This window comes from Elaeis guineensis, chromosome 5, assembly GCF_000442705.2.
Source record: "Elaeis guineensis isolate ETL-2024a chromosome 5, EG11, whole genome shotgun sequence".
NCBI classification, from domain to species: domain Eukaryota; kingdom Viridiplantae; phylum Streptophyta; class Magnoliopsida; order Arecales; family Arecaceae; genus Elaeis; species Elaeis guineensis.
The window spans coordinates 125,342,841-125,357,778 of record NC_025997.2 but is presented as its reverse complement, the minus strand read 5'-3'; the positions used below and the strand labels follow the sequence as shown (position 1 = coordinate 125,357,778).

The 14,938-nt window shown below is 37.7% G+C and overlaps 1 protein-coding gene across 1 annotated transcript; it reads right to left on the bottom strand.

Moving 5' to 3' along the window:
• Nucleotides 1-4,531: 4,531 nt before the first annotated feature.
• LOC105045921 (uncharacterized) lies at nucleotides 4,532-7,311 on the bottom strand. Its single transcript, XM_010924363.3, has 2 exons — nucleotides 7,187-7,311; nucleotides 4,532-6,444 (listed from the first exon to the last, which is right to left on the bottom strand). Exon 2 carries the CDS (start codon nucleotides 6,360-6,362, stop codon nucleotides 4,680-4,682), a length of 1,683 nt encoding a protein of 560 aa, XP_010922665.1. The 5' UTR covers nucleotides 6,363-6,444; nucleotides 7,187-7,311; the 3' UTR covers nucleotides 4,532-4,679.
• Between the last annotated feature and the right edge of the window lie 7,627 nt (nucleotides 7,312-14,938).

The following is a 14,938-nucleotide window of genomic DNA, read 5'->3' as shown; positions in this document are numbered from 1 at the left end:
GAGTGTGTGTCCTCCTATGTATGCTTTTTGTTGGAGGCCTGATCTTCCTAACACGTGAACTGATCCTCTTTGATCTGCATGTACTTACATACCTGGGCCAGCATAGTCTCTCGGATATGTCTTATCGAAGGAGTAAATGAGGCACTCATTGTGAAGGCCTCGCTTCAAAGTCAACATAGCGATGGCTTCATCTAGGTTGCACACTTCCAATGTGACTGCGTTAAACTGTATCACAAATCGTGTGGAGATTCTTCCTCTTTCTGATGGAGGAAGAAGAGATTGTCCAAAGTCCTTGGTTGGACTCAGTTGTTCCCAAAGTGAGCAATGAACTGACATTCGAGTTGCTTGAAGGAGATGATGGACTCTGACTGAAGTGTAGAGTACTAGGTTTACGCCGCCTTCTTTAGGGTTGTAGGGAAGACGAGTCAGAGGAGGGTGTCCAAAGTGCTTTGGAGCATCATGAAGGTCTTATAGCCCTCCAGGTGATCCAGTAGGTCGGTGGAACCATTGTAGCACTCCACCATCGATATCCTAAACCAACTTGACATCGATTCTTGAATAATGGAGCGGGTGAAGGGTGGCTAGAAATTGAAGCTGAAGATTTCGTTGTTCCCTCTATCACCCATCTGGACCTCGGTTAGCTGACACTCGATCTCATGGATCTTCTACTCGAGGCCCTCCTCCTGACGAGACCGTTTGGGCTAAGGGGAATAGTCAGGCATCGAGTCTCCATCAGATGAGGTGGGGGATCATCAATGTCATCTACCATGAAAGGACCCATAGCAGGATGGCGATCGCTGATCGGGTGAGGATGACCGACGTATTGCTTGGGGTGGACTCTCTAGGATTGGAGATTGGTCTTGGTGGCTATGCTGAGACGGCACCACATAGATGGTGCCACCTGAAGGGCGAAGTGTGGTGGCTGTCGCTACTTCATGGCTTGCTGCAGGTGCTGAATGAAATTCATTAGCACCTGGACCTAGCATACCAAGTTGCCAAATTGTCGGGGGTTTGCTGCCACGATCGGCTACACAAGCTCCACAAATCTATAAGGGACAGACAGCTAGGTGGCTCTACCTTGACTTCCCCGAGTAGATTGCTGGTGGGAAGCGACAGAGTTCTTGTGGCAAGGCATTCTCTTTCTGTTATTGGGTTCTCCTTCATTTAGCACCAATCAATTGCATCGAGGCTCTGGGAAGAGCTAATGTAGTGGTGGATGTCACGTCCCAAATTTGAGACATAATACGATTATGCTATCAAGGGGTACCGCTCTCGATAATACAAAACCTATCAATCATAATCGATTAAACTTCTTCATAAACAAAATATAATAAAAGATTCAATTTGGTTATTCATCAAGTAATTAAACTAAAATTGATTTAGGGCATCTAAATCTAAAATAAAGTATCAAATTCATATCTCAAAATTCATTAATAATTCATTACATGTCCATAATCATCCTATAAATTATGATTTGGCTGCAAAATCTCCAAGCTCACTAGCATAGACTCTCTAACCTGGATCATTCTTTGTTCCTAATTTTATTCATCTGAATAAAAAAGAAACAAATAGATATAAGCTACACCAGCTTGGTAAGTAAACTATACACCATCTTATCAAAATCAAGCATAAGTTTATATATGCATTTATAATCATTTAGAGAAGATGATTGTCATTGAAATATAGAATCTTTATAATGACAATATATCATAAATAAATCATGCTCTTGCATATACATAAATCATGTAATTTATATAAATATAGTTTTCAATGCATAAAATAAATAAATTTATAAATCATATTAACTTTATAGGTAAAGTCATAAATCATCTATTATTTTGTCATTTCATAATTCTTAATAATTCTCTCAGACTAAACACTAAGGTCACTATTATACCTATGACAGGATCATAATTATGTCATGCTAACTATGATAACCTGTTGGAGAGAGCCGTATACCGACCTACTATAACCAGCTGGTGAGGACCGTGTACCCAGCTATTGTAACCCACTGATGAGGGCTGTATGCCAACTACTATAACCCGCTGGCAGGATCGTATATAGTTATCTGAGAGTCCATAGTCATATTTCTTAAATCAGATTTTCTTAAAGCAAGCATGCTTAAATCATGCTTCATTGAATCCTACTTTTTTGAATCATGTATAAATAAAGTACTAGATAATTTTATAGAGCTTATAGTCAATAAATAATTTTTAACAATAAAATATTCATGAAATCATTCTTTTCATAACAAGGCATACATTTCATAAATATGGAGTTCATATTTCATAAAAAATTATTCATATTAAAATAGTCATAAATCACTATTTTATCATGAATCATGAATTTCACAATGCATATATTTGATTTTTATTTTGAGAAAATATAGAATAATCTTTTTTATGATAAAATAGTTGATAATTTTAAAAGTAAGTAAGAAGTGTCGGAATTACTTATCTTTTTCTTCCTAGCTCTTCAAACTTTGATAGATGAATTTATCGAACATATTTAATATATTAAAAATATAATTAATTCTTATTCAATAAATTCAATCATAAGAAAAGAAGACTACAAATTGAGTGATCGGTTCAACAGTCTGTCTGGACACCGAGGTAATACAGGATCTCTAATTGAGAATTAGATCTAAGTGACTTAATCAAGAAATCATGAAGTATGGACAGGATTCAAGATCAAGATCAATCAATATGGTTCATTAATAAAGAATTTCAAAGATATTTGACATGATCGGAATGGGGTCCGACATCTTGTATGGATATCAAAGTGATATTGGGCCTCTTTAAGAAAATCATTTTGAGTTTATATTAGGGTCCGTGGATCAAATAAAGAGAGATAGATAGTGTACAGAGAAAAATTCTAAAGAAGAGAGACAAGAGAGAGATCCCTTCTCTCTCTTTCCTCTTTCTTTTCTTTCTATTTCTTCTCTTCTTCTTCTTTTTTCTTCTTCTTTTTGTTGGCCGAGCAGAAGAGGGACACGAATAGTGGTTCCTGGTTGGAAGACCGACAGCAGGTCATGATAGTAAGTGGCCGACAGCGGTGGAGCAAAAGACGGCCGGCGATAAGGACCGATCAGTGGGAAAAACATGGGAAAGGGCCCAAAAACAGAGGATCCGAGGGCTTTTCTTTGTTTTGGCTATTGGCCACTTGCCGGTGGCCATGATCTTGTCGTGGAGGGTTATAGGGAGGTCGAGGGCCATGATCCAGGGGTGCAGCACCATGGGTGGTTGCACCAGAGGCTGGAAAATAGAAGAAATCAAGGGCCAAAAATAGTAGAAAACAGGTCATTAACTTTTTGGGCCTTTTCCGACGAGTTTGACAACTAGCGGCCGTGCACATAGGCAGGGGAAGATAGAGAAGGAAGAGAGGAAGAGGGGGAAGGATTTTATCTTAGTTTTGAAAGCATCTTCGATCTTGATTTTCGATGAGCACAAGCACGGGAGGCTGCCACTTCAACTGAAGACAAAAGGGAGAAAGAAGAGAGAAAAGAGCTGGGTTCGTTGTGGATTGCTTAGGAGGTGGAGAGGGAGATTTATAGAAATCTCTCAAGGGTTTTTGGCAGCCCTTGGGAGTCCGACTCCCCGTCGGCTATGGGGAAAGGAAGTCTTCATCTTAGATTTTTTTTTTTTTATTTTTTTTTCATGCCTTAAGTTTCGTGCAGGATGGGGTGGGGGCTTTTAGGGCTGGATATCATAGTGGAGGTTCATCGGTGGGGCCACTCGGATACTATGGGAGACCTACAAAAGAAGTTTGTTCATGCTGAAGAGAGATCTCAGACAGAGAATCTTTTGATGCTTAAGTCAGCTAAATCTTTGAGTATAGTCAAAAGAGGAAAAGAATGCCAGTTTTGTGGGGCGTTGAGTGCATACCCTCTAGAGGGTCCCCCTTAATACTTTTATATAGATGGGAGGTGCCAAAGTTTGTGATGCACCTAGGCTCATAGATTGTCAGGATAGGGAGTCCACGTACTAACTAGGTTGTTAGCCGTGGGTGTTTGTTATATGACGTGGCCACATTCCGAAAGTTTGTTGAAAGATTCCAACTACTTGTCATGTGAAACAACAAGTTAGTTGATTGAGGTTAGCCCATGGCAGAAGTGCTGTCTTAAATAAATCCACATCAAGGTAGATCGTTGGACCTTGTCTTTTGTGGTCGATGAGTTTCCGACATGGTGGTCGGTGAGATTTCGACCTGGAGGTTGGTGGAAATCTGAATTGGCATTGAGACTCCGATCCTATCATTGATGAGATGTCGATCTAAAGATTGGCGGTACTCTAATATGAGGGTCGGATGGAATCCGATGAAGTTGCTCCATCATGATGATCCACGATGGGTTTGGTGGTGCACGTTGTCATAGTTCATCTTGATATTTATGCTAGTCTGAAATGTATGGTGGATGAGCCACGAGGATACCGGCTAAGGTGGCGTGACTCCATAACAATTTCCATTGCATAATGAATTTTCTTATGAATAACTAGGATAAAGAAGGAGATCAAACTTTTTACAGTCTCATGAATGTCTTTTTTTTTTTTTTTTTTTTTTTTCGAGGGCAGGCAAAAAAATCCACTCTCAAGAATCTCTGAAAAGACCAGACTCCTATCTGACAAAGGAAACTTGCGGACATCCACCCCCGATTCTTGCTGAGCCGTCCACCACTCGCAAACCTATCTCTTCTCTTGTTCAACAGGTTGGTTATCTTCAAGCTGAATTACTGGCGGAATAGGTGGTTTCGTCGTATAATCATTCTCAGACGTCGAAACCTCTGTTTTGGTGGTGATTGCCGAATCCTCAGAAGTACAATCTGCTGCTGTTCCATCAGAATTTGATTTGCTGTTCTCATCTGTAGCTGGGCTAGATTTGCTCAGAATTGGGTAGCTTGGTGCAACCATTGGCCCCAGTCCACCTTCTCGTGGCAGAGGCCGCAAGGCTGGGCGGCTCTCCTCCCCCAATATTTCTTTTCGATAGAAGCTGTCTTCCTCGACGTCGTAGAAATTCGCCGTCCGCACCTCCTGAGCCAGAGAGCATGACCAGCAGAAGAGCCACTGCATGCAATCAGTCACATTTGGATAACCACAACAGAAAGGATTCCCAGGAAGTTTGAATCTTTTCCTCATCCGAGTCCTCCAAAAGCCTCCATAGAGTAAGCCAAGAAAACAGAGCACGATGCCTGTAATCCTCGCCATGTATCTAATCACGTCGTCCTCTATGTTGAGGGCCGAGACATAGAACACCCAGAAAGGAGCAATGCATAGCAGCATAAATGTAACGATATGGACGTACATATTACCGAAGCCAAGCCTTTCCATGTTCCACCCAAAGACACAGAAGGTGCAGAAGAACGAGAGGTAGGCCGCAGTGAGATCATCCCAACAATCAACGAGCCCTCCCACCCACTCTGGGCTTGTCACCACTACCATTTTGGAGTACTGTTTCATCTCACCTGCTTCTGGTTTAGTAGCCATGGCTACTTCATGCCGCGACTCTTCATCTGTCATGGATTCATACTTCCTCCCCAAGGGGCTGTAGACGACGTAGAGACCGGCGATGACCGGCGCCACAACCCCAAGGCCCATCAGGAGGTTCACCGCCCAGTCCGGCCGCGTTTTTCTGGTGTAAACCCAGTAGAGAGCACACATGGCGTACTGGCATAAACAAGTGATGTGGAGAAGGACTACGACGAGCATCATGTGAGCCCGCTCATAAGGCCGGTGAGCTCCGGTCTTGCAGTACACCTGCCTCAGCTCAGCGGTGTCGCTCGATCTCCATCGGCATAGGAGTATTAGGTGGTGGAACAATTTTGGGTGCTCATAGAGACACATGATGGTGAAGAGAGCATTGAGGATTTGGTTGGTGATTTCAGTCCACCTCTTTCTGACGGCGCTGCTCGGTATCGCACCGTTCAGTAGGCCGGTCATGAGGAGGAAGAGCATGATGATGCCGGCGGCGACGAAGAAGAGCCAGACAAGAAGAGCCATGTGCATGGGATGCTTTGCCCAGTTCTTGCAGTACCTGGACAAGGCCACCCAGTTGATCTTCCTGGCGAATTGAACATGGAAATGCCGCCATCGACCACCGGGAGCAGGATCAGGTGGAGAAGAGCCATTCCTTTGGCTTCCCATTCGCTTTAGGAAGGTGAAAGGAGATAACCTACCAATGAAGCCAAAACTGAGGAACCAATCCTTGGATGGATGGGCTTTTAAGAAGTCCAGAAATCTTTTCTTGCGGGTTTTCCGATCCAAAAGTTCCTTTTCAACAGTCGGGATACAAACAGGGATGTGATCCCTTCGGCACTTTCCAAGTTCTACCTCGATCTCATCCTTTTTCACGTCGTTTTCGTTGGAATCCATTGTTTTTTGTATCTATGTAGAACCAAGGACTCCAATATCGATGCTGATGGAAAGTCCACACCCTTCAACAGCGGCCAATTACCTGTACACACTCGATGTCAGAATCCAAAGCACAATTGAAAAGCCATTTCATTTCAGCAATAACTAATATTTGGATGGATGTAACTTGTGGTTTCACATTTTATGAAATCAAAAGACCTTCTCTTTCACCTCATGTTTGTTACTGAAACCTTGTTTTTTTTTTTGTCATAACATTATTTTCTCTTATCATGATGTTGTCCTTCTCTTCGTCCTTTCTCCTACTGATACCTTTTCTGTCCTACTCATCCATTTGTTTCCAAATGACTTAAATTCTTTTCTTTTTTGCGTAAAACAGATGTCAGCGTCATTTCTTCTCTCTCATAATGATTTTATAAGGCTATCCAAATAAAAAAAAATATCAATAATTAACTGTAGAATTTTTTTAAAACATAAGCATGCAAAATCTTCAAAATATCACTCGATTCCCAAGCCATGATCTTTCTGTACAGATCAATCGGCATGTCGTTATGTTTTATAGAACTATGAGTTACAGAAATCATATACCTTTTCCATTCACAGCAAATATATCCTAAGAAAAGAATAATATAACCTCAAATTTGATCAAGAAAGCACGTAATCAAGAAGAAAAGCAGATTTATTCTTTGAAGACTGAAAAACTAATACACCAACGATCATAGCGTCAAATTCAATTTCAGCAAGAATAATTTCTTTTCCTAAGCACAAGCTTTTAATAGTCCTCCTTGATATATCGATACAGAAGAAGTAAAGGCAAGCAATAGTACCTCTGGCTAAGAGGAGAGACCAAGCAGGAGGAGATGACGACTAGCAATGCATGCTCCTGATCCCTCCCTTCTCCGGACTAAAGAGACCAGGAAAAGCTTTAGGAGCACTTTGGAGATGCAATGCCTTTTCCCACTATATATAAAGAAAGAGAGAAAAATATATGATAAGGACCAATGCAAGTGGCCTTTCCGCTTTATGAGTTACTAAATTCATTATTGCCTCCTTATTAAAAAAAATATATTATTATTTGGGAAGGGGGGACGAAGAGGTCAGAGAAGGGCGGTAAGAGACGGTGGGAGAAGGATCGTGGACTGTTTCGAATGAAGCGGGCGGAAGGGGTCGACTTCCTCGGAGTGGACCACTGACCAAATTACCCGCGGGTGCACGGTCTCCTACCGTGTTGGAGATGCTGGATCACACCACAATTACCGAACTACCCCTTGACTCGTCTGATTGCGAGTCTCGTGGCCGTCCAATTGATGAGGTCATTCTTTGGCAGTGTATCTTCTAATATATTCGTGTGGATGGCTGTCGCAGAGTCACTGGGTAATTCCTAATTTTTTTTTTTTCATATTTATTCTTTTTGATTTTGCTAGGAGCTTTAACAATTATTTTAATTTTTTATTATTTATTTATTTTTAATTATTATATTAAATATGGACCATTCAGATTTTAACCAATTAAAATGTTAATATGTGATAAATATTTCAAAGATTAAGATTATTTCAACATTGAAATTGATAATAAAATTTATAATTAAATTAAATTCTATTTTTTATAAAAAAATCTTCTCCATAGGTCATCAAAGACGGAGGGACCATGGATAGGGCAGGGACTGTGGTCGAAGGTGTCATGGATGAGAGGCACGGAGAATCCACAAGCGAAATGACATGGAGCAGCCATAGACAAGGGTTAGAGGAATGGAAGAGCCGCAGATAAAGGAACATAGAGGAGCTGTGAATAGGTGGAAGAGCCACGAATGTGCAGAAGAGAAAGAAGAAAGGAGCTATAGCCTAGAGAGATGGGAGAGTCACGGATGGCGCAGAAGAAGGGGCACGGAGAAGCCGTGAGCAAAGAGAGGTAGAGGAGATCCGGAAGATAAAAAATAATAATAATAATATATTATTTTTTAAAAAAATAATAAAAAATATAAAAAATGATAATGAATACTGTCACAATAGCAAAATCCTTATTTTTTATTGTCATTGTGTTTGCTCAGGAACCAGAGGTCTACACCTTTGTTTCGACTAATTACCTTAACGACATGTGAACGTGAGGGAACAGACTACGTGCATACACAAATATGCATGCGTCCAAATTATCTCCATTAAAGAATGGAATCAAGAACTTGTAATATTAAAATTATTTCAATTCCAAAGTTAAATATTTTGGAGGATGCATATATAGTCCATACACCAAATTTATAGTAGGATAATAGTACTTAAGAATTATTGGAATATATGTTATACCATGTATGCTAAAATCTTGATCTACTATATGTACTAAAATGGAGGCTCCGTGTTTGTAGAGCTCTCCGTTTGGAAGCATATATCTAATTCAATGATAAAATGGAGGGGATTTTCATAGTATAGAAGAAAAAAAAAATATTTCAAACGAGCATTCATAAGATTTTATTTTTATCCATGGAAACCACATGTTTGCATATTATTTTGACATCTATATAATACTATAAATATTATTTAATATCCGATCAATGATATTTAATTTCATAATTAAATGGAGGAAATTTTTATTTTGTAAAAAAAAAAAAAATTGATGAGAACATTCACAAGGTTTTATTGTTGTTCATAAAAAATAGAGCCCACTAATTAATTATGAAGCATGTGGGGCCATGTAATGTGTGGGGTTGGTTGCGGTCCAACATTTTACTAATATAGAGTATACAGGGCTCTATTTTTATTAATAATAATAATAATATTATTATTATTATTAAAAATATTTTAAAAGATTAATAATGTTTAATAATATATTAATATAGTAATAAAAATATATCTTAAAAATAAAAAATAAATATTATATAGATTAATTTAAATATCATATTTTTAAAATAATTATATAATTAATAAAAATAATATTTTAAAAATATTATACTTTACAAATAAAAAAGTATCCCATGCCTTCATTCAGGTTATATACTAGTTATGATATTTATAATGCAGGGAACCTTGAGTTGTCTTAATGTATTAAAGAAATTATTTATTCTTATAAAAAAAAATTATTTGTTAACTTCGACAGTGAAACGCACCTATTGTACTTTTTGTATTCTGTCACCTAGTTCCTTGTGTTTTTTTGGTGTTCTAACATGCAAACGGCAAACTTTTGTGAAAAGCGAATTTATATATTTGAACCATTATTAGCCGTTGCAAATACTTTGTTTGAAAACATGTTATATATTTAAGTAGATAATTTTTATTTATGATCAGCGATCAAGATTTTCACTTTTGCAAAATTGTGTTGGATGAAAAATTAATAAAAAAAAATTAGCCGAGTTCTTGGCAAACCATATGATTACCCACCTAATCTTTTTATTTTTTGAAAACCCGACTAACTAATCAAAGGATAAATTTCATTTCTCTTCTATTATACATTTCAAATGGAGATCCGTACAAAACTCTTTATTCATCACATGAATATACTTTAATGATGCTATTTTTAATATATTAATTATCATTAAAATTTATTACTTAATATGTAATTGTTATTACTGTCATTGATATTAATGTATTTGGTCATCATTATTGTTCATCGCTTAATATGCAACAAAAATTTAGCCATTGAAATATTCTATTTATTATTTATCAAAAAAAATTATTTATCATAATTTATTATATTATTATATTATATTTGGAGAATATCTAGAAGAAAAAAGAGAGAGAAAATCATACCTCACTTACCACACGGGATCGATATTAATAATGCCAGTATCAATGATAAGAATTTCTATATGGAGATTGAACTTGTGTAGAGTTTTTCATTCATGAAATATGGTATGGAAATACCAATATTTAAGGATTGGAGTTTTTTCTTTTCAACCCAGTTTGTCTATTATGTACCTAACTTGTGCAAGCTCTACATTTATAGTATTGACGTCGTACTAGCAATGCTAATATTAATGTGCTGACCATCGCTAGTGCATTTATCCATCATTAAAGTTTTTAATAAAATCTTCCATTCATTATAGTATATTATATTATTATTATATTTTATTTTTAAAATAATTAAAAGAAGAGAAAAATCATATCTCTCATGGAGTCGGTATTAATGGTAGTCACGGCGTGCGAGTGCTTGTGGAGGAAATGAAACAATCAAATTTTCCGTTTTGAAGCCTCTTCACTTAGTTTTTCTGCGGTGCATCATGCTGGTTGTCCATTGCCGAACAAACGGCCAGGAAATAACGCATGCATGGACCCAGGCCATGCACACATGCTGCATGCATTTTTTGCTGTACGTACGGTTTACGCATGAACACGATTGGACTTGTAGTGCGATCCCATGTACTGCAAAGGAGCTAGTTTCGTTCACATAGACCACTCAAATTTCACGGTGGATAACATGCCACAGTAATTCTTATATTTTACGAATTTTTGACTGCACGTTATCCATCATGCACGTGCTTCGAGATTTGTGCTGGTCTGCCTAGGCGTGGTCCAGGCAATAATTTCTGGTTTCGTCCGCCTGACACGGTCGGGGAGCCAATCTCCTTTCCCCGTGGGAAAGGGGACGTTGTTCTCACGAAGGACACCTGGCGAGGAACTTCAGAGGATGCTTCAAAACGCAAGGTGCCAGTAGGAGGCGGACATCCATATCTGGAGAGAAGAAATAGATTATTGCATGCCGCTTTCATGGTTACCAAAGATTCCGTCCCCTCTTTGTTCGGATATTACAAGCTATCATCGATGTTCCCACCTTCCACCCTCTTCTTTAGAGTATCCTTTTGTCTTCTCAACATGGTCGCAAGTGAAACCTCAAATATGTAACATTTGTCCTTGTCCATCCCTAACAATACCCCTTTTTTGGGGTGGCTTCAGCCCCCTTCATATTAAAAGCAAATATTAATGATGCTGGCATTAGTATTTGGAGTTTTTCATAAACACTCTGTTTGTTAAGAGTTCTTCATCCGTTATGAGTATCTACAACATCGTTACCAATAAGCTATTATTGGTAATATATAATATATTTAATCTCTACCTAATATAACATATTTAATCTTGCGAAATCAAATCCCACATGACGTAATCTCCAACCGTTTTTACATCCCTGCTGGCCAGCTCGGTCACGCTAAGCACGCGTACTTTACATGCCGTGAGCTGATTTGCCGCAGGCTCTTCTTGGTCAATTGAGGGACAATTTTCCGGCCGCTAGATGGAACTGGTCATTAACATAAGAGCAGAGGGAGACGCTCCGTTATTGGGTGGCTACTTCCCTCAACTTCCCAAATCCTTATCAAACTGAGCCAAGGAATCTAATTAGCCAACTGTCCGGCAATTGGGGCCTACCATCATGCCAAAGTCTAACCGAATTTAATTTAGGTCATTTTGTCTACCTGACTTTGGGCCATTATGTATCACATTTATGGGCCGGCTAATGGTGCACACTTGACCTGGCCTAGTGGAGCATTTAACTTGGTTTTAAGGTGCAATTTGTGAAATAATCATGGTAATGATAGTAAGACTACCAATTGCCTGCATACTAAAATCAATTCATCAATCTAACTTTGGGCATCGCATTCATTGGCCGGTTAACAACATGCCCTGGACCAGGTGATCTAGCCAAATGGAGTAGGTAACTTAGACTAATGATGCAATGCAAGAATCAACCATGGTCACAATAGTCAGATCACTAATTACACTGCCAATGTGCCCGATTTGATGATGTAAGTGATCCCACCAATCTTGACCGATTAGCATCTGATAAGCCTACCGAAAATTGACAGTATTATCGCATCAATTATCATTGACTAAGAACCATGCATGGACTATAATCACAATCTGACCCTCTGATTGGTCCAGCTTTGAACCCTTAAAGCTAGGCTACAGAAGAGGATTGAGACTTGTTATTGGCTAATCTAAATGGTTGAATAAGTGATTAGAAATCTAGTGGACTTGCAGACGACATCCAGAGCATATTATATCACAGTTATACGTGCCCTGCCCTTCTATAAACTTGAGAGGTCAATGGAAGGGTGAACAAATCAGAAGGCTGGGAACTTTTGCATCAGCGCAGTAGTTAGCTTCCATTCACCATAGCCCCAAGCTTGAGGGGCAACTCAATTAATTCCAATCATTTATCAAGAAATTTCACTAAAAGTGTTCACATGTGACATCCATGAGTAATACAAACTAATCCTTGCTAGGTTACAAGGGATTTGTGATGAAAAGGGTAAGAAAATATTATTCAGAATATTTGTAAAATTATTGATTTGTCTGTATACAACTATGCTGAAGGCCAATATAAAGCATATCCGTGGAAACAATAACCCTGACCACTAATTTACGCTTATCTTAAATAAATGTAAAACTAATTGGCAGATAAATCATGAATTTTTTGGCACAGTAGAATATCATGTGAACAATTGATTGTCTAGGCTCATATTTCTTTTTAATGCAAGAGAGTTTAAGCCTCTTCTCTCTCTCTTTTCTATTTATTAATGAAGTTTTAACAACTTGATATATGAAAGATTCATGTAAGATCACAGACCTCTTCAGTAAACAATGAAGCAATATGACTTGACTCAGGCTAATCTGGGGTCCATATTAAAACAGGGTATCCCAAAGACAGCTGACCTCATCTGGTATGATGCATCAACAGGGTGCAAAAATAATGGGAAGATTTTGATCTTGAATATGTCTGACTGAAAATATTAAGTTTTGACCTTGTGTCTGACTCACACATTCCTGCAATATTGTTGGAGGCTGAGAGTTCAGTCCACTTATTTGAAAAAAAAATATATATTTTCTGAACATTATTACTAAAAATCCAGAACTTGGACTAATGTTGCTTTGCCCAACTCCAGACGATTTCTTCCATTTAATTAGTGGCTAAACTCTTTTTTTATAGAAATTTAGTTATGTATTCTTCAAAAATAAATAATTTCAAACTCGTATGATTGAAAATCCATCTTTTCAAAAGTCACTGCCTTTTTCCATTCATAAATTTAGCAAAAAATAAAAACCCATTTTCTGAGTATAGAATTCTTAATTTAGAAATTCATGAATAGTAATAGTATCATGATACATAAATAAACTTTGATTTTGTGTAATTTCTTTCTGTTGTTCAGAGAATATGCCTCAACTTATAGAAGATCACAAGCTTATCTCTCATGTGATAATAGTTTCATGTACGATCATTAAATCCCATAGTTGTGTCAACTGATCTTTTAGAGCTATTTAGTTTCATGAACAAACCATTAACTATTGCAATACATTAAAGTATGCCTAAATATGCAGTAATGGAACATGTAGACATATCAAAAGTTGCTTATCTACTATCAATGTTCTTGTAAGAAAAAGATCATTGTACAAGAATTCCATGCTCTTGTACAAGTATGGAAAAGTTCTGTACATGCATGATTAGAACCCTAAGACGGCCACCAAATATCATAGTGCAAATTTTGAGAATTTACAATTAATACCAATGATCTTATGCAGAGAGTGCAATCCTTGTACAACTATAAAAGAGTACTACCACTAATTGTTACTGTACAAGTGTGAAAAATATACTTAACATTATAAGGAACCTTAGCAAGATCATGAAAAAAGTCTAAGAAGCCAATTTTTAACTGGTGCAAAAATTTACTTATACTTTGCTCAAAAGAAAAAGTTTCCTTAGAATTTCTGTGAACACACCCGGCTCTAACAACAATCTCTGGTGTGTCACATAGTTTTTATTTCTTAGAAAAAGAAGAACATGAAGAGAAGAGGAAGGAACAGCAGGGACCAGAGCAAAGATCGACATTTTCCTCTAGCCGTTGTGGTCCTCATACGCATAAATTATGATCCTGACATTGCTCTATCTGGTTTACTAGCTATTCCAAGCTCCCAAGTCATGCAATAAGATCCAAAGAAAAAAGAAACAAAAAAAGATAAGTTTTGGTGAATTTTATTTCATCATTGCTTATTTCAATTCTAGAGGTTAGTCTAAGTTGAGACGTGTAGGTTCTCACGATGGAATGCAGCACCAAAATTTGTCTAGGAGTCTCAACATTGTAGGGAAGATGTGCAACAAGACCATCTAATAGACAGGAAAAAAATTAACATAATGTGGATCTTTGAGTTAATATAGAATGGAACCTAATACACAGTTGCTCATGGAATTGACAAGAACTCTCTACTCTACAGTGGAAAAGAAAGAGAGGGTGTAAAGATCTGTCTGAATAATTTACTGCTATGTAGTAAATTTAGTTATAAAATTGTTTTAGGTATCTAGAATTGAAGAAATTGATTTTTACAAGAATCTAGAAGTTAAGTTTAAATTGTAAGAAACAGTTTCCATGTGTTGAGGTCATATTCAAGATTTTTATTCTTGACTTCAATATGTGAATGAGCTAAAAGAATTATTACTGCAAGGACAATAAATTTCTGAAATTCTCCCAAGAGTCTCAGCATTGTCATCAATGAAGAGAAAGCACCTAAAGCCATCAATAAAGTCACAACCCATCTAGCTCAGCTGAAAGTACACTACAGTCTTCTGGAAGGACATTGTTGTTCATCTTTAGCATCACATTTTCATTT

Excerpts from the sequence above, each read along its gene's own strand:
- LOC105045921 (XM_010924363.3), bottom strand. The coding sequence starts at position 6,362 with ATGGATTCCAACGAAAACGACGTGAAAAAGGATGAGATCGAGGTAGAA.